We start from the raw sequence: 21,564 nt of genomic DNA, 5'->3' as shown, positions 1-21,564 counted from the left end.
CTTCCTTCACCAGGCCAAGCACATTTTCTTTCTTTTTTTTTTTTTTTTAAAGATTTTATTTGTTTATTTGACAGAGAGAGAGAGACAGCCAGCGAGAGAGGGAACACAAGCAGGGGGAGTGGGAGAGGAAGAAGCAGGCTCCCAGCAGAGGAGCCTGATGTGGCCAAGCACATTTTCATATGGGCCTTCACAAGAGCCTCTATCTCTGCCCGGAAAAGTCACTTCGTTAAGCATCTGTCTTTTCCTTCATAGATGATCACAATTTGTAATTATACGTTCATTGTGATTTTATTTAATGTTTGATCCTCCTAGAGGCTCCATGAGTTCTCTCTGGCTCACCAGTGCATCCCCAGCCTCCAGAACAGCTCCTGCCACGTAATAGGGACTTAACAAATATCAGTTGAATGAATGAAAGTCTAATCCCTCATCCATTCAACTGGAAAGTAAGAGTGTTATGAAAGTTTAATGAGACAATGGTGTTAAGGGATAATTTCCCAAAACGGGTAAAATAATAGATCTCATACAAATATAAAATGAATGCATGTGAAGTATTTTATTTATTTAACTTGTCGATTGAAAGAGAGATCTGTAGGGGTACCTGGGTGGCTCAGTTGGTTAAGTGTCCAACTCCTGGTTTTGGCTCAGGGCATGATCTCTTGGGTCTTGAAATCAAGACTGGGGTCAGGCTCCACACTCAACGAATCTACTTGAAGACTCTCTCCCTTTGCCCCTACCCCCACATGTACCCTCTCTCTCTCTCTCTCTCTCTCAAATAAATAAATAAATCTTTAAAAAATGAGAGAGAGAGAGAGATCTGTAGGATGTCTCGACTAGTTTAAAGGAGAATCCAAAGGACACACATTTGTAGATCAGGAATATTAAAATAAATTTGCAAACAGATGCAAAATTGACCTTTTTGAGGGAAGGAGGAGGGTCCCTTCACCAGACAGAATTTATTTCAGGTCAATTCTTATAGCTAAGAATTATTTGCATTAATATCAATTTGTTTGTTTGTTTAACAAATTAACCTTAATCTCTACAGAGTTGTGAAATAGCTCAAAGACTAGGTCCAGATAATCCCCGAAGACTCCAACATTCCATTAAAAATGTATCCAGGGGCGCCTGGGTGGCACAGCGGTTAAGCGTCTGCCTTCGGCTCAGGGCGTGATCCCGGCGTTATGGGATCGAGCCCCACATCAGGCTCCTCCACTAGGAGCCTGCTTCTTCCTCTCCCACTCCCCCTGCTTGTGTTCCCTCTCTCGCTGGCTGTCTCTCTCTCTGTCAAATAAATAAATAAAATCTTAAAAAAAAAAAAAAAAAGCTTACCTGATAAAAGCAGGTCAGGTTCACCCATAATAATCTTCCTTTAAAAAAAAAATGTATCCAGTAATCTCTTTTGCTTATTCCAAAACTTAAACAAAAATATTCTCATAGTCTTCCATCATTTTGATCAAAATGATCTCAAAAAAGAATTTAAAAATAAGGCTGATCTCATTAGGTTTGTCCTGTTTATTTACACAGGTGCAGCAAGGATAGGCCATCTTAAGTTGGTTCTGCTGGAAATATTCATAAGGAATCTCAGACTGAACTTTTAAAATCCTCTATTATTTGCTATCTTAAGGCTAGGAAATCCAGCCCAAGAAACTCTGCCCACCACACTTCAACTACAGGATCTATAAATTTGGGTAAATTCCTCTTTTCTACAGGTGCTCCAAATATCCTAAGGCTCTTGGGCCTGCCAGGACATGACCTTCCTACCACCTGCAAGGATGGAAATCCTATAAGCCATGAGCCAGGCCAGTTTTTTGGGAAGGCTTTGTAAGCATTGGCTCCACAACGTCAAACTTAGTTCTTTAAAAGTGACTTGTCATTTGTGATTAATAAGTATCATTCTTACATATGAAATTCCAGACAAAGTCTTGATTGTATAGCAATTTTTCCAATTATATGTTAGCAGAGGGAGAACAGATATTTATTGAAACTATGCAAGTAACTGTATTGCCATGAAAAGTAAAGAGACTCAATAAGAGTTTCTGAATTTGGGAGATGGGGGGAACACATTTAAAGTATTAGAAGTTTGATTTCCTTATTTCCTAGAAATCTTAAGAATATTCAATTTACATACGCACTTATTTCTCTCTGTAAGTCGATCTGAACAGAGTTCCTTTAATTTGAAACTTTACAGTCTAATTTATTAATGCCATCTGGAGACAGGAAAACATTCCACATTCACAATGAGAGATACAGGCCTTTCCGAACTACAGATACATAGACATACAGATACAGACAGAGCTTATGGCTTCAACTCTACACTTCCAGCTACAGGTGAAAAATAAACACAGAAACACACCTCCTGGTCCAGATACCACCTTCTTTGCGGGCATGACATTCCTAGTTGATTTGAGCTCAAAATACACAAGTGGACAAGCAAAAAACTAACAAGCTATACTCCCTATTGTCCCTCACTCAACAGGGAATTAGATCTCTAGAAGACATTAGTCTATTTATGGAGATCACCAAATTCCCAGTCACCGTAGCTGCCAATAAGGAATAACTCAGCCATACATGAACCAAAAAGAAAAACAAAACAAAAAATTAATAGGGAGTAATACTAAAATTAGGAAAACAGTTGATAAAGTTCTATTGCCACTTTGAATTCGCCTGGGGGTGCTAAGAAAATATATGCTTGGACTTGGTTCCCTGTGCGCTGCATCGTTTCTGCCAATTTCAGGTGAATCTTCTGCTCATCCTGGCGAGATCCCCAAAATTACTAAAGGACATACATATTTTAAAGTAAATCCATGACTTTTATACAACTATAAAATGAACACATCAAGGATTTTATTGAACTCATTGATTAAATGAGGGAATCAGTATGTTAAAATTGGTTCCAAGGAGAATCCAAATGGCAGACACCTTTACGAATCAATAGTGAAATAAATTTGCAAATGGACATTTGCAAATGGCTTTTTGGGGGTGGCGGAAGCATCATCCCTCTGTGTGACAGAGTTTATTTGCATGCATTTAAAACAGGAAATATTTGCACTGCTTTCAGTTTTCTATAAATTAACCTTAATCTCTAGAGAATTGTAAAATAGACTCATCAAAAACAAAGGTGATTATGGGGGTCAGATAATCTCCAGAGGTTCCAGCATTTCACTGAAAAGATACCCAGCCTCTTTTGCTTATCCCAAAGTCTTAACTTTTTCCTTCCAATGGTAAATGTACACACATCTGTTCATCTACAATTAAGTCAATTGCTCCAACCAGTACTAAAGCAAAGGTTAAATCATGCTTACATTCTTTGGGAATCTGAGTTCAGTAATGAAAATATACTGAATTAGAAGGAGCTCTGTTTTTCACATCTGCAAGTCGGGCATAGTTCTTGGAAATGGGATTTGATATTTAAAGGTGGAAAATATTTGTGAGGACAAAGAAGTACTCTTACTTAACATCTTAAGGTAGTTAAATCCAGTGTTAGAAAAATTTAAACCTGAAGTACTAATTTCAAAAGGGGCTTAAAGAGTTGTACTGTGGGTGAGCAGTTCTTAAATTTTAAAAGTACAAAAGATTGACCTGGAGTGCTTACTAAAAAAATGTAGATTACTGGGCCCCAATTCTACTGGTTCTCAAACTTCAGGGCCCATAAGTAATGTCCTGGAGGCTTCAATAATACAGATTCCCAGGCCCTGGCCTCAGAAGTTTGGACAGGCCCAGGAGTCTTCATTTTTAATAAGAAATTCTCCCCCCGAAATGATTCTGCGGTAAGCAAACTGAGGATTTCTCTTTGGAATCATTGTTTTACAAGCGAAGTCTTCTCCAGCTCCCCAATCCCTCAGTGATCATTTCTCTGAATTTCTCTAACACTAGACTTTAGCATCCTAAATAACAGCATACCATCTTCATCGAGGTCCTCAGGCACACAGAAACAGTATTTCTTCCCCTTAGAAACTGCCAACTTCTTCAGCTTAGTCCAGCTCGGTACACGGCTTGCAGACCAGGATTTCCTTGAGACCCAGAGTTCCTTACTTTCCTTCCTATTACATGAGAGCAGCAAGAAGCTGAAGCCCTATCACAAGTTTATTTCACATCCTCCCTGAGTTTCTGGGTTTCTGGCTTCAATACAATAGATCTACCTTAATGAAAGTATTGCCCCTGCCAGAAGGCTTTGCTCAATTATTCATTGATTCATTTATTTGTTTATTTATTTAACAGTCTATTGTCCTTCAAAAACCCTGGTACCAGGCATGCTGACGTAGTATGAGTTCTAGAAATTGTAAATTAAGTGCTTAAATACTATCCATGTTGCCCAGTTACACTAAATTCATCTATTTGGGCAATCACATCTTCCGGTGACATGAGAAATGTCTAAAAATTTCTTTGTTGTTGTTGTTGTTGTTGTTGGTTTTGTTTTGTTTTTAGAGAGAGAGACTGAGAGAGTGGAACGTGAGAGGCAGAGGGAGAGAAAGAATCTTAAGCAGGCTTCTCGCCCAGCATGGAGCCCAGCACCGGGCCCAATCTCATGACCCTGAAATCATGACCTGAGCCGAAATCAAGAGTCAGCTGCTTAACCGACTGAGCCACCCAGGCGCCCCTAAAAATAACTTTCTTTTATAAAATATGATTCATTGTAACAACAGGGCAATAGTTACAAGCACAAAGATTATCTTTCTTTCAGAACGAAACCTCTCCTTAGTTATGAAGACCATGTACTTGATTTCTCTGGATTTTAAAAAGAACATTATCAATTATTGAAAATGCTAAGTATAAAGAAGTTTTAGTTTGCACTGAAATTATATTTCTACCTTAAAAATGAAATTATCTTAATACAAGTTTATTTTGTAATACCACAAGTGGAAATGCCATTTTATCTTGCGTTAGAATATTAGGCTTAAACGAACATATACTACAGCTGTTTCTTCATGCAAAGGATTAAGACACTAGATGTGCTCTCACATAAAGAAGATGAATAGAGTAAGTTACACTTGTGACATTCATAGAGCTCAGACTTTGTAGAAATGCTTGGAGTTAAAATCATATTCTTCCAACATTCCTTTTCAGGGATTTTAAGTATGATTGAACGAGGACTGATTCCACCAACAGCAAGGATTACCTTTCAGAATCCACCCATTATACCAAGAGCAGCTCCTTTGCATAATTTTGATGAAGCACGTAAGATCCCAGCTGCCGGTAAGACAGTCTTGCCTGTATGTTTAGTTGGGGATACACAGGAATTACCTCCCACCAAAATCTAGTCTTCCGGTATCCAACTTTTATCTTCAATGATAGGACAAGATGAAAGCTGTAACGGTTCTGAGTTTCACTTGACTGAATAAAGTAACTTCAGTCTCTTTCTCAAATACCTAGGCACGGCCTGTTGTGTTAGAAGGTTGATATTTTCAAGGGGCTTGCAGTTTGGTTGGGAAAACAAAACAGATAGAACAAAGATAAATAACAATACAAAGAAGCATAGAATAAAAGAAACCAATGGGTGTTAAAGTCTAGTGCTACAGGCGTTCAAAGGAACAGTTGTGGAGGGGTGAGATAATAGACTTCAAAGAAGAGCCTGGATGAAATAGGGTGGTCACCAAAAGTGCCAACCTGGGAATCTACTAACTACTTGCAGAAGCCCAGGCAAGCCATTTACTTTCTCTGGGCTCCAGCTTCCCTAGTTATAAAACGAAGGGGTTTGGGCTAAATGAACTCATCTGTTCAACAAATATTTGTTGAATGCTTGCTTTATCAAAGGCAGCATGTAAGTGCTGGAGATCCAACAGAGAATAAGTCAGACAATGTTTCTGCCCCTATGGTGCTTACATTCCAGTGGGAGAAACAGATAATAAGCAGGTGGGTAAATGAGAATGTAAACTAGAGGTAAGTGGTAGAGATAAAACAACATGAATGAGAGAATGGTAAGGAGGTTGTCACTTTGCTTGTGAGGGAAGGGTCAAGGAATGCTTCTCAGAAGATGTATGAGGCTTGAGTTGAGGTAAAAATGATCAGAAGAAGCCAGTCATGTGAAGATCTAAGGAAAAATATTCCAGATATAGACCAGCACAGATACAAGGGCCTAAGGACTAAGGAGGGAATGAGCAAGGCTGGTGTGGCTGGAGAGCCAAAAGCCAGGGAGAGAAGGGAGGAGATGAGGCTGGAAAATTGAGAGGAATGACATGACCCAGGCTGGAGCAGAGACTACGAGTTGTCCTCAATAGTCATTCTTCCCTACTTCCACAGTAATGAAGTCATGGGTGAGCACATGTCAGCTTAGCTAAAGACAACATTTCCCAGGCTTCCTTTCAGCTAGGTGTGCCCTGTGACCAGGCTCTAGACAAAGAGGATGGAAGTGGAAGTAGGAAGGGAAACTTCTGGGCCGAGCCCATAAGGGAAAAGGAGCATGGTCTCCCCCTTTCCTTTCCCCTCTCTGGCTAGCTGGGAGGCAGATGTGATAGGGAAGCACTTGAGAGCCATAAGTGGAACTCTGTGTTCCATCTCTGAGTCTGGCAGAGCTGCGCTGCCAACCTGGGACTGTCTTCCTTCCAACTCTTGTGTGAGAGAGAAATAAACTTTTCATTTGTTTAAACCACTCTGTATATTTTAGGATCTTTCTCTGTAAACATCTTTCACTACAGCAGAACTAGCATGGCAGCCTTTCAAACCATGATGAGGATATGGATTTAATTAAGTACAACAAGAACCCACTAAAAGGTTTAAACAAGAGGATGAGGTGATCTGATTTATATTTTAATAAGACCACTCTGACTCCTTTACAGATAATGAATCATAGGAAAGCATGAGTAGAAACAAGAAGACTAGTTACAGGCTATTTCTTTTTTTTTTTTTTAAGATTTTTATTTATTTATTTGACAGAGAGAGAGAAAGAGAGAGAGGGAACACAAGCAGGGGGAGTGGGAGAGGGAGAAGCAGGCTTCTCGCTGAGCAGGGAGCCTGATGAGGGTCTTGATCCCAGGGTCCTGGGATCATGACCTGAGCTGAAGGCGGACACTTAACGACTGAGCCACCCAGGCACACCTAAAGGTTATTTCTGTACACCAGATGAGAAATGATAGTGGATTTGAGGAGGTGACTGTCAGAGGATATGAAGAGAAGTGAAAAAATTCAGGTAGAATTTTGGACGTGGAGCCATGATGACTGGAGGGATGGATAGGAGGGAAAGAGAGACATTAAGGACAAATATGTATAAATATATGAATGGATTATGTATGAACATGCCCCAATTTTGTATCCATTTTACTGTTGATGGGAATTTCATGGTTTATAGTATAGGGCCATTAGGAATAATACTACTATGAATATTCTCATACATTTCTTTTAATGCATATACATATGCATTTCTGTCAGATACATATCAAAAAGTAGAATTGCTTCGTCATGGGGTATACATATGCTCAGATGTAGATCTTGCCAAACAATTTTCCAAAGTGGTTAATGCCGATTTATTTTCCTACTAGCAGTACATGTAAATTCCAGATAATACATATCTTTGTCAACACTTGATTTCAGTTTCATGTTTTTTAAAAATTTTAGCCATCTGATGAGTTTGTTGTGGTATCGTGTGGGTTTAATCTTCATTTCCCTTATAACCAAGAAAGTTGAGCAGTTTTTTGGTAGGTATATTCATCTTTTGAGATCTTCTTTTAAAACGTGATTTAAGACTTTAACCAATTTTTTAAAAAATGGGTTTTCTTTCTTTTTCTGGGTTATTTATAGGAATTATCTATACATTCTGGATTCTAGTCTTTTATTGGCTATATGTATTACAAATAATTTTTCCTACTCTGTGGTTTGGCGTTTCATTCTCCTACTGGTGTCCTTTTTTAATTGAACTTTTGATTTTGAGATCATTGTAGATGCACATAGAGTTGTAAGAAATAATACAGGGAGATCCCTTGTACTCTTAACTCAGTTTTCCTCTATAGTATATGGCAAACCCTAGTGCAATATCACAACTGGAATGTTGACACAGCCAAGATACAGGATATTTTCCTCACCAGGAGGATATCTCACGTTGTCCTTTTACAGCCACACACACTCCTCTCCCACCCACACCCCTTCAACGATCCCTGCCAACAACAGTCTGGTCTCTGTTTCTATAATTTGATCATTCAAATATGTTAAATAAATGGACACATGCAGCGTGTAACCTTTTGGAATTGGTTTTTGTTGCTCAGGATAATTCTTGGGAGATTCATCCAGATTGTCACTTATATCAATAGTTTGTTCCTTGTTATTGCTGACTAGTACTCCATAACATGAATGTAGCACAGATGTTAAACCATTCACCTACTGAAGGATATGTGGTTTGTTTCCAGCTTGGGGCTACTATGAATTAAGCTGGACATGGACTGCATTAACTGACTCATATGCAAATAACAGAAAAAGATAGGGGGAAAATAGAAAATTTACAGTTTAGAAATCTGGCAAACCCTACCTTAACCAAATGACAATGGTTAATACCACCAGTGATGCCATGTTGGTAGCCTATATCCTCTGATACGATGTGGTAAGGAGGGGACTTCACCTCCGTGGTATTCTGCCTAAAACCTCATAACCCCAGTCTAACTATAAGAAAGACACTAGATAAACCCAAACTGACAAAATTCTACAAAATACTGACCAATACTCCTCAAACCTATTAAGGTCATGAAAAATAAGGAAAGACTGAGAAACTGTCACAGACCAGAGGAGACTAAGAAGACATTATGACCTAATACACTGGGATATCCTGATTAGATCTCAGAACAGTAAAAGGACAGTATAAAAACTAGTGATATTTGAATGAAGACTGGAATTTTGTTAATAGTAATATACCAATGATGGTTTCTTAGTTTTGGCAAATGTACCATGGTAATGAAAGTTGTTAACATTGGGGGAAATTGAATGCGGGTATACAGACAGCAACTTTTCTGTAAATCTAAAATTAGTCCAAATTTAAAGTTTTTTTTTAAAAAGTCAAAAATAAATGATAGGAAAAGGCATCAATTGAACACAAATTTAAAGTTAATAAAAAGGAGACAGATGGGAAAAGATACACCATGCAAAAAATAATCCAAAAAATCTAGATTGCCTCTATTAATATCAGACAAACAAGACACATTGGCAAGGATGAAGAGGGATACCAATGATAAAAGGGCCAGTTCAGCAAAAAGACATAACAATCCTGTGTATATACCTAAGAGCAGAGATTTAAAATACTTGAAGCAAAAATCAATAACAATGTAGACGACTTGAACATTATCAACCTATTTTAACACATCTAAGGAATTAAAACAAATAGCAGAATGCTCATTCATTTCAAATGCATATGGAACATTCAACAGAATAGACCATATTCTGGACCATAAAAAAATCTTAACAAACTTAAAAGAACTGAAATACAAAATAGTTTTCTGACCATAACATAGTTAAACCAGAAATGAATTAGAGAAAACTATCTGGGAAATTCCCCAAATACTTGCAAATTAAAGAACATACTTTTAAGTAACCTATTGGTCAAAGAGAAATCACAAGGATATTTAAAAATATTTTGAATTGAATGAAAATAACACATCAAAATTTATAGAATGCAGCTGAAGTAGTATTTATATAGAAAATTATAGCATTAGATATTTATATTAGAAAGTAAGATAGATCTGAAATTAATTATCTAAGCCCCAACTTTAAGAAACTAGAAAAAGTGGAACCCCTGGTTAGACGTCTGCCTTTGGCTCAGGTCATGATCCCAGGGTCCTGGGATTGAGTCCTGCATTGGGCTCCTTGCTTGGCAAGGAGCCTACTTTTCCCACTGCCTGCCACTCCCCCTGCTTGTGCTCTGTCTTTCTCTCTCTGACAAATAAATAAATAAAATCTTTAAAAAAAAAGAAACTAGAAAGAGAAAATCAGAAAGAAGGAAATAACAGAAATGAAAGTAAAGGGCAATGAAATTAAAAATAGATAAAAAATAGTATTATTTTATCTATTTTCTATTTATTTTATACTTATTTTATTTAATATTAAATATAGTAATAATATTATAAAAATAGTATAATTTTATCTATTTTATTTTATAGTTTACATTTTATTTAGTATTATTTTATCTAGTATTCATATAGAAAATTATAGCATTACATGTTTATATTAGAAAGCAAGATAGACCTGAAATTAATTATCTAAGCCCCAACTTAAAGAAACTAGAAAAAGAAAAGCAGAAAGAAGGAAATAATAGAAATGAAAGTAAAAGGCAATGAAATGTAAAATAGATAAAAATAGAGAAACTTAGTGAAACCAAAATCTGTTTCTTGGAAAATATCAACAAAATTGGTAAACTTCTAGACTAATAAGGGACTACCAAAGATAAAAAGAGAGAAGGCACAAATTACCAATACCACAAATGAAAGAGGAGACATCATTACAAATCCTATAGACATTTAAAGGATGATATGAGAATATTATAAATAGCTTTATGACCATACATTGGACAACTTAGACTAATGGACAAACTCTTTGAGAGACAGATACTACCAAAGTTCACTCAAGAAGAAACAGATGACCTAATTAGTCCTATATCTATTAAGGAAATTTAATTTGTACTTCAAAACTTTCTAAGAAAACACTGGTTCCAGATGGCATCCCTGGTGAGTTCTACCAAACAACTGAGAAAGAAATATTACAAATTCTACACAAATTCTTCTAGAAAATAGAATAAGAGAAAACACTCTTCAGACCATTTTATAAAGCCAGGATTACCGTGATATCACAACCAGACAAAGACATTAGAAGACAAGAAAACCACAGTCTGTTATTCTTCATGAAAATAGATGTAAAAATCCTCCACAAAATATTAGCAAATTGAGTCCCACAATATAAAAAAAGAATAATATATCATGACCATGTAGGGTTTATCCTAAGAATGCAAGACGGTTACAACATTACAAAAATCAATCAATGTGAATCATCATATCAACAGACTAAAGAAGAACCATATGACCATCTCCAACTCAATACATAAAATGAAATAAAATACAACATCCATGAAAGAATAATACAGTTAAAAAAAAACTAAGGAAATTAAAAATAAAAAGGAACTTTCTCAGCCTCATATAGGGCATCTACAGCTAACATCATAATTAATAGTGAAAGACCAATTGCTTTCTCTATAAGATCAGGAAAAAAGCAAGGTGTCCACTCTTACCACAGCTATACAACATTATATGGAAGGTCCTAGCCAATACAATGAGATAAAAAGAATAGAAAATAAAGAAATTAAACTGTCTCTCTTTATAAACAGAATGATTACTACATAGAAAATTTGAAAACTCTACAAAAAAATAATGGAATAAATAAGAAAGTTTAGCATGGTTTCAGGATACCAGATTAATATATAAAAATTAATTGAATTTCTATATACTAGAAATGAATAATTGGAAATTGAATTTTAAAAAACAACGCCAGGGTGCCTGGCTGGCTCAGTCAAAAGAGCATGTGACTCTTGATCTTAGGGTCATGAGTTTGAGTCCCATGTTCAGTGTACACTTTACTTAAAACAACAACAACAAAAACAATGCCATTAAAATAATACCAAATAATTAAATACTTAGGCGGAAAACTAAAAAAAATATGTACAAGATCTGTATACTGAAAACTCCAAAATGCTAATGAAAAAAACATTCAACCAGACCTAAATAAATGGAAAGGTAAGACATGTTCATAGATTTGAAGACTCAATGTTGTTTTGTGAATCATCCCAAAGTTGTCTATAAGCTCAGTGCAATCTAAATCACGATCAATAGAATATTTTTGTAGAAATTGTCAGGTCAATACTAAAATTTATATGGAAATGCAAAGATGGTACAATGGCCAAAATCATTTTGAAAAAGAAAAGTAACTTTGGAGGATTAGTGTTATCTGAGTTAGTACAAAGTTACAGATATCAGAACACTGTGGTGTTAGCAAAAGGATAAATACAGAGATCCATAGAGCAAAATAGAGAGTTCAGGAGTAGAGACCTATACATACATGGTCAACTGATTTTCAACAAGGATGCAAAGACAATTCAATGGAGAAAGGATAGTCTTTTCAACAAATGGTGCGGGAACAAATGAAGATAGATATATAAAGAACTTTGACCCATACCTTGCAACATGTATAAAAATTTACTCAAAATGGATCATAGAACTAAATGTAAGTCTGAAACTAAGAATTTTTAGAAGAAAACAAAGGGGGAAAACTTTTGATTCCTTGGATTAGGCAAAGGTTTCTTAAATACCACAAATCCATAAGAGTAAAAAATTAACACATTGGACATTATCAAAATTTAAATCTTCTACTCTTTGAAAGACAATATTAAGAAAATGAAAAGAAAAGCTACAGATTGGGAATTCATATTTCAAAACACATACCCAATAAAGAATTTTTGTCCAGAATATATTTAAAAACTCTCAAAACTCAATAAGAAAACAAGCAACCCAATAACCTAATAGACAAAGAATTAAAACAGAAATTTTACCAAAGCAGATAAATGGATGGTAGATAGATAAGGTGAAAGGATGCTTAACATCATTACTTACTAGGGAAATACAAACTAGAACAAGTCTTAATATATTTAAGATAATTGAAAAATGCTTGGGGCACCTGGCTGTTTCAGTTGGTTAGGTGTCTGCCTTTGGCTTGGGTCATGATCCTAGGGTCCTGGCATCGAGCCCTACATCAGACTCCCTGCTCAGTGGGGGTCTGCTTCTCCCTCTCCCCTCTCTGTGTTCTCTCTCTCTCAAGTAAATAAATAAAATCTTTAATATATATATGTATATATATATTTAAGATAATTGAAATCATACCGTGCTTCTTTTCTAACCATAATGGTATGAAACTAGAAATCAATTACAAGAGAAAAAGTGGAAAATTCGCAAATATGTGCTCATTAAACAACGTGCTCCTGAACAATCAATAGGTCAAGAAGAAATCAAAAGGTGATTAAAAAAAATATCTTGAGACAAATAAAAACTCAACACAACATAACTTATGGGATGCAAAAAAAAAAAAAAGCAGTTCTAAGAGAGACGTTTATAGCAATAAACACCTACCCTAAGAAAACAGAAAAACCTCAAACAAACAACCTAACTTTATACCTCAAAGAACTAGAAAAAGAACAAACTAAGCCCAAAGTTATAATGAAGGAAATAACAAAGATCAGAGTGCAAATAAACAGAGACTAGAAAAACAAGAGAAAATATCGATGAAATGAAGAGCTGGTTTTTTGAAAAGATAAACAAAATTGACAAACCTCTAGCTAGACAAACTAAGAAAAAAGAGAGAAGATTCAAAATCAGAAATGAAAGAGGAGACATTACAAGTGATAACATAGAAATACTAAGGATCATAAGAAATTACTATGAACAGGGGTGCCGGGGTAGCTTAGTTGGTTAAGCGTCTGAGTTTGGCTCAGGTCATCATCTCAGGGTCCTGGGTTTGAGCCCTAAATGTGGCTCTGCACTCAGTGGGGAGTCTTCTCCTCCCTCTCCCTCTGACCCCCTACTCATGCTCTCTCTCTCTCTCAAATAAATAAGCAAAATTTTTTAAAAAAGAAATTACTATGAACGATTATACACCAAAAATTAGATAACTTAGAAGAAATGGGTAAATTCCTAGAAACATAAACTTACCTAGTTTGAATCATGAAGAAACAGAAAATCCGAAGAGACAAATTACTAGTAAGGAGAGTGAATGAGTAATCAAAAACTTCCCAGTAAAGAAAATTCCAGGATCAGAAGGCTTCACAGGTGAATTCTACCAAGGATTTAAAGAAAAATTTATACTAATCCTTCTCAAATTCTTTCAAAAAAATAGAAGAGGAGCACTTCCAAACTCATTTTATAAAGCCGGGATTACCCTCATACCAAAGCAGACAAGAAAATAAAATTACAGGTCAACATTCTTGATACATGAAGATGCAAAAAATCCTCAATAAGATATTAGCGAACTCAATTTTACAACAAATTTAAAGGAACATACACCATGATCGATTGAGATTTTTTCCCAGATGCAAGGATGGTTCAACATATACAAATCAATAAATGTAATATACCACATTAGCAAAACGAAGGACAAAAATCATATGATCATCTTAATGGATACCAAAAAAAAAAAGCATTTGACAAAATTCAATATCCTTTCATGATAAAAACTCTTAGTAAATTGGATATAAAAGAAATTTACTTCAAGATAATAAAAACCATATATGACAGCCCACAGCTAACATTATACTCAATAATGAAAAGCTAGAAGTTCTTTCTCTATGGGGTGCCTGTGTGGCTCAGTCAGTTAAGCAGCTGCCTTCAGCTCGGGTCATGATCCCAGGGTCCTGGGATCCAGCCCTGTGTTGGGCTCCCTCCTCAGTGGGGAGCCTGCTTCTCCCTCTCCCTCTGCCTGCTGCTCTGCCTACTTGTGCTCTCTCTCTCTCTCTCTCTGTCAAATAAATAAATAAAATCTTAAAAAAAAAAAAAAGTTCTTTCTCTAAGATCAGAGACAGGACAAGGATGTCCACTCTTGCCACTTTTATTCAACATAGTTCTGGAAGTCCTAGCCAGAGAAATTAGGCAAGAAAAAGAAATGAAAGGTATTTAAATCAGAAAGGAAGAAGTAAAATTGTCTCTGCAAGTGATATATTCTGTATAGAAAACCCTAAAGAGGGGTGCCTGGGTGGCTCAGTCGTTAAGCATCTGCCTTCGGCTCAGGGCGTGATCCCAGGGTCCTGGGATCGAGCCCTGCATCAGGCTCCTCCACTGGGAGCCTGCTTCTTCCTCTCCCACTCCCCCTGCCTGTGTTCCCTCTCTCGCTGGCTGTCTCTCTCTCTGTCAAATAAATAAATAAAATCTTAAAAAAAAAAAAAAAAGAAGGAAAGAAAACCCTAAAGACACCACCAAAAAATGGTTAGAGGTAATAAATGAACTCAGTAAAGTTGCTGGATAGAAACTCAATATACAAAAATTAGTTGCATTTCTATACACTAACAATGAACTATCAGAAAGAGAAATTAAGAAAACAATCCCATTTACAATAGCATAAATAAAATACTTAAGAATAAGTTTAACCAAGCAGGTGAAAGATCTGTATACTGAAAACTATAAAACATTAATGAAGGAAATTGAAGAGGACACAAATAAATGGAAACATATTCCATGTTCATGAATTAGAAGAACTAGTTTTGTTAAAAGGCCATACCACCCAAAGCAAACTATAGACTTGATGTAATCACTATTAAAATTCCAATGGCATTTTTTACAGAAATAGAAGAAACAATCCCAATATTTATGTGGAACCACAAGAAACCCTGAATAGGGAAAACAATCTTGACAAAGAAGAAAACTGGAGATATCACACTTCCCAATTCCAAACTATATTACAAAGCTTTAGTAATCAAATCAGCATGGTATTGGCATTAAAAATAGACACACAGATCAACAGAACAGAATAGAGAGCCCAGAAATAAAACCATGTTTTAATGGTCAATTAAGTTTCGACAAAGGATCCAAGAATATATAATGGGAAAGGATAATCTCATCGACAAATGGTGTTGGGAAAACTGGACAGCCACATTAAAAAGAATGAAACTGGACCATGATCTTATATCATACACAAAAATTAACTCAAAATAGATTAAAGACCTCAATATAAGACCTGAAACCATAAAACTCCTAAAAGAAAGCACAGGGATAAGCTCAATGATTTTTTGGATTTGAAACCAAAAGCAAAGATGACAAAAGCCAAAATAAAAAAGTGAGCCTACATCAAACCAGAAAGCTTCTGCATGGCAAAAGAAACCACCAACAAAATGAAAAGGCAACTTCTGGAATGGGATAAAATATCTGCAACCCCCAAATCCAATAAAAGGTTAATACACAAAATATATTAAGAAACTCATACAACTCAATAGCAAAAAAACAAATAACCCAATTTTAAAAATGGGCAAAGGACCTGAACAGACATTTTTCCAAAGAAACAAAGGGCCAACAGGGACATGAAAGGTTGCTCAGTATCACTACTCATCAGGGAAATGCAATCACAACCACAATGAGATATCACCTCACACCTCTCAGAATGGCTATCATCAAAAAGACAAGAGAACAAAGGCTAGCAGGTGGTGGAGAAAAGGGAATCATTGTGTACTGTTGGTGAATATGTAAACTAGTAAGGCTACCAGGGGAAATAGCAGGGAGTGTTCTCCAGAAATTAGAAATAGAACTACCGTCTGATCAGCAATCCCACTTCTGGGTAGACAACCGAAGGAAACAAAATCATTATCTCAAGAGAGATCTGTACTCCCATGTTCACTGTAGTATTATTCATAATAGCCAAGGTATGGACACTATTTACATGTCTGTAGATGGATGAATGGAAAAAGGAAATGTGATATATATATATATATCTCAAATATATTTGTGTATATGTAATATTATTCAGCCTTAAAAAAAGAAGGAAATTCTGCACTTGTGACAACATGGATGAATCTGGAGGGTATTATGCTGAGTGAAATAAGCCAGTCAGAGAAAGACAAATGCTACAGGGTATCACTTATATGTGCATTTTTTTCTTAAAAGTCAAATTTATAGAAACAGAGTAGAGAAGTGATTGCCAGGGACTGAGAGGTGGGTAGAGGTTGGTAAAAGGGTACAAACTTTCAGCTATAAAATGAATAACGTCTGAAGATCTAATGTCAATAGTAAATAATTGACATTTGGTAAGAGAGTGGAACTTAAATGTTCTCATTAATTTAAAAAAAAGAGAAGTACGTGAGATGATGAATGTGTTAATTAACTAGATGGGAGGGAATCCTTCTACCATGTACACATATATCAACGCCCCACACTGTACACTTTAAATATCTTACAATTTTATATGTTAATTTTATGCACTCATACCTCAATAAAGCTGAAATTTTTAAAAAAGAGAAGGCACAAATAATATTAAAATGAAAAAAGACACACAATTTTTTTTAAGTTATAGTATGATAGATTTATGTCAATGTCTTTTTAAATGAAAGGAGAATAATTGCCAAAATTAACTCAAGAGTAAGTAGGAAACTTAAAACAATACCATTAGGTCATTTGAACTGGTAATAAAAAATGTATCTCTGTCTTAAACAACACACGTGGATGTGTGCACACATGGCCACTCACAAAAACATACCAGAGGAAAAAGGGCCTCAGCCTTTTATAGGCAAGATTTACCAACTTAAGAAATCAGTGATCCTTATCTCAAACTATTCCATAGAGAAAGAAAAGAAGAAAAGATTGCCAACTGATTTTATGAAGCTACTATAGCTTTGGTACCAAAACTGGATGAGGACAGTCCAAGGAAAAAATATGATGGATCAATCTCAGGAACATAGAGGCAAACATTCTAAATAACAGTTAGCACTGTGGGTTTTTGTTTTTTTTTTTACCTTCATCATAAGGAAGAATGTGAGGAAGAGTCAACATTGAACAAATCAAACAATATAATTCGCCATGTTAACAGATTAAAAAAGAAAAATCCTATGATCATCTCCGTACATGCAAAAATTTAAAAATCATGAAATGCAACTCAACATTAATAATAGGCAGGAAAAAACCTCTGAGCAGAGTAGAAGTATAAGAGGATTTTCTGACCCTGATTATTGCCTTCAGCTAAAACCTCAGAACCAGGGGCGCCTGGGTAGTGCAGTCGTTAAGCGTCTGCCTTCAGCTCAGGGCGTGATCCCAGCGTTCTAGGATCAAGCCCCTCATCAGGCTCCTCCACTGGGAGCCTGCTTCTTCCTCTCCCACTCCCCCTGCTTGTGTTCCCTCTCTCGCTGGCTGTCTCTATGTTAAATAAATAAATAAAATCTTTAAAAACAAAACAAAAAACCCAGAACCAATATTCTTAGTAGGCAAACTTTACGAGCATTCTATCTTTCCATTAAAAGCAGAGACAGTTCAAGAATGACCAGTACTGCCACCATCACTGAACATGTCCTTGAGGCCCTAGCACACACAATAAGACAAGAACAGAATGGAGACAAGGAGGGAGGGAGAAGGGCACCAGCCAGGAATGTATGGGATTGCAAATATCAGAAAACCTAACTACCAGTGGCTTAATCAATGAGTTCATTTGTCTCACATGTAAGAAATCAGGAGGTAGACAGTGTAGGACTGGTGGTACTCATCAGAAGAATCAAAACAGCTCTCCTTCTGCTTTATCTTCTTTGGATGTTTGATTTCAGCCTCATGCTTGTCACCTCCTGGCTCTATGATGGCTCCTGCAGATCTGGGCTTTAACGTACACATTCGAGGCAGGAAGAGGGGAAAACAGTGGTTACCACTCCCTTCCCAGAAGCCCCTGGCTGGACTTCCCCTTACATCTCACTGGTCACATGGCTACTCTTAGCTCTAAGAAAGGCTGGGAAAGTGAATGGCTAGGCATAGGCTTAGGTATAGGGTTAGGGTTAGGATCTGGGACATATGCTCAATTCTTAGTATAATAAGTAAGGCTTGGTAAAATCCATTCATGAAAATTCTTTGTTGGATATTAAATATATTTACTATTTGGGCCATACTTATGCTAAAATGTTATCTGTTGTTTATCTAAAATTAAAATGTAACTGTGTGTCCTCTAAATATTTTGTTTGCTAAATCTGGCATTCCTTGGAGCTGGGCATATTGGGAAAAAAATGAGGTTCTAACATTAGCAAGAAAGAAAGGCTACCGGGCAGGTACATATCAGTAACTACCATAGAAGCTTACAGGGTTGTCCAGAAAGATGATTTTTTCCCTCTGACATTAACTCTGGCAAGTTTATCATACAGATTTTTCCAGAAGGAAAATTGAGTAGCAAAATATGGGCAGTACCTCATGATACAATTTTCTTAGAGACTCACATTCTTCAAACACACGTGTACCATAAAATTTAAGGCTACGAGCAGTTAAAATTCAGTGACAGAATTTCTGCAGGTAACTAAGAAAAACTTCTAAAAAATTTTAGATATACCATTAACTGTGGATTACCCATATGAAATTACAAATCTTTTAGAACTTTATCTACCAGATTTCATTATAATTTTACTAAAATCCTTTCAAAATTATGCCTACTCAAAAACTTGTCAGCTGTTTTGTTTCAACATGAGAACTTTACCGTAAATCTCACTCATCTACAGGAAACTGATAGTTTAACCAAAAGTATACCGAGCCTGCAGACATGAGAAATAACAGGCCTTTATGGGTGAATCTAGATTTCAAGCAGCCCAAGTGCAGGGTGTGGACTGGCCTTCAGAAGTGGGAGGGGGTAGTCCAAGCGAACAACAGGGCAGGAGAGCACAGAGGTCAAGGCAAAATTTGGAGGCTTAAAATGGCGTCTTCATACGCTCCAACCAACTGTCAGGCTCCGGGAAGGGGATGGGCAATTTTCACAGTCAGGGAGGCTCCCTGGAAGCCAAGAAAACCGAAAACCAGGTCAAACCAGGTTGGTCAGAGGCAACCAACAAATGTCTTTTGTGGAGATGAATTTTAGTAATTAGACTCCGGAATTCCTGCTATTTTTAAGAGGTGGTCGAAGAGATTGCTAGCAGCTGACCTGAGATAATGTAAAAAAGCGAAGAGCTCAAGGTGGGATTCCAAATTGTGTACTAATGTGCTGTATTTGTCAGTATCTGTCCATTCTTTCTAACATGGCTGTTATAAAATGGACAGAAAAGGGGTTGGACTAAGGGAGTTGAAAGAAGCCTCATTCCTTTGACTCAGTTTACTATTTAAATAAATTATTTTTGTTTTCTTTCTTGGAAAGAGTGGTGTAAGGATTTTTCACGCCTGAGAATGTCAGACTTGAATTGTTTGAAAAGGCAGTCGGATCTGCTGCCAGCCAACAGGAGAGATGTGATTTCTCTCTCAAGCAGTGTCTAGCGGGTAGCCCTACCCACCTATGGACCAGATGTGTTTGCTAAATGTTGTTGCTTTGAGATTAAGTTAATATCAAAAATAATATTTACTGTGTTTTTCCACCTGTATTGTTTCCCCAAAGCCATTCTAATTCTTCAGAATCATCTTTTTTTACTGACCACACAATAGAACAGTATACATGTGTAGTTATAATAACTTCCCTATTAAATGAACTTGGGAATATGGCTATTTGAAGAGATCTTATAGCAAAACATTTTTTAAAGATTTTATTTATTTATTTGAGAGAGAGAGAGCACAAATAGGGAGAGGGGGGAGCAAACTCCCCACTGAGTGCAAAGCCCCACACGGGGCTGGATCCCAGGACCCGGAGATCATGACCTGAGCCGAAGGCAGATGTTTAACCCACTGAGTCACCCAGGCGCCCCCACAAAATGTTTTTATATGGTCAATATTACTCCCTAATATGGCTGCTTTTAAACTGTGCCTTTTGTCTGGGCAGTGTGCACAAAATGAGTTGACCTGACATTTTGCTTTCCTTTTGAAATCGATGATCACAAATGTTTCATTGAATTGATAAAGGCAAGACAATAGTGAACAGCGACAGAGCCATTTGACTTTCAAGTGGCAAACCCAATAGCATCCATCCAGTAACTCAGCCTTTTTCTAGAAGACATAACAATGCACCACCTCCATCCACAGCCCCTTTCGCTACACTTCAGAAACCACAGCTGATTCCAGTGGAAGCAAAGAAGTTCTCTTCCAAGAAACAAAGATCAAAGGTATTCATGCTTTTTTTTTTTAAGATTATTTATTTATTTATTTGAGAGAGAGAACATAAACGGGGGGGGGGAGGCAGAAGGAGAAGCAGGCTCGCTGCTCAGCAGGGAGCCTGATGTGGGGCTCGATCCCAGGGTCCTGGGATCATGACCTGAGCCGAAGGCAGCCACTTAACCAACTGAGCCACCCAGGCGCCCCTCATGCTTCTAACTAACAGAAAGGAATCATTTCCAATATTCTCAGTGAGATTTTTAGTAATACTCTAAAATACTCTAAATATTAGAGTATTAGAGTAATACTCTAAAACTCTAAAAAAATTTTTAGAGTTGTACCTTTCATATAGAAATAAATACTACTTTGGCTGCTGGGATGCATTTGATTTTTAAAGGGAGGGTTGCTGTACAAGTGAACTCCACCATGACATTATCCACAGGGTCTTAAAAAATTCAATCGTGTCACATTATTGTGAGATTAACTAAATGACTGGGCCAACCTATACCACTAACTGGGTCAAGAGTCTAGGAGTCCAGAATACGATAGCTACTACTTTATATCCAAATTCGTGTTGCATAGGGTATGTTCTTACGAGGTGCTACTCTACTTCATTTGTCTTTAAGCACAGGATTAAAAGCAAGCTCTCCAGTTTCACACAGATATCCTAAGGAAAGGGAAGAAATTCTGTATTCTCTAACATTAGGACCTCACGGTACAACAGAATTAACCCTCACAGAGATTTTCCAGGTTTAAAGGAGCTGAACTTTTAAAGCTTGCTTTCTTATGTTTATAAGCCACAGAGTTGTGATGACTGAAACTTTTCACCAGAAAAAGGAGACAGCTGGCAGAGTCTTTTTCTGAGTTTACCCTATGTGGTCATATCTACAGCTGC

General features: G+C 36.7%; 1 protein-coding gene across 5 annotated transcripts in view; it reads left to right on the top strand.

Annotated features, from left to right (window-relative positions):
• IQCH (IQ motif containing H) overlaps positions 1-21,564 on the top strand; it is a 197,113-nt gene that overhangs the window by 63,460 nt on the left and 112,089 nt on the right. For 4 of the 5 annotated variants that reach the window (XM_040643069.1, XM_040643068.1, XM_040643067.1 and 1 more), the window contains exons 1-2: positions 5,073-5,190; positions 20,601-20,680. In XM_040643069.1, coding sequence (XP_040499003.1) covers positions 5,073-5,190; positions 20,601-20,680 — 198 coding nt within the window. Of the gene's footprint in view, positions 1-5,061; positions 5,191-20,600; positions 20,681-21,564 lie in introns of those variants that run through there. The other variant, XM_008708553.2, reaches the window with a different exon arrangement.

This window comes from Ursus maritimus, unplaced genomic scaffold (assembly GCF_017311325.1).
Source record: "Ursus maritimus isolate PB19 unplaced genomic scaffold, ASM1731132v1 scaffold_27, whole genome shotgun sequence".
Taxonomy (NCBI): Eukaryota; Metazoa; Chordata; class Mammalia; order Carnivora; family Ursidae; genus Ursus; species Ursus maritimus.
Note: the sequence above shows the minus strand (reverse complement) of the source record. Positions and strands in the feature narration are given on the sequence as shown.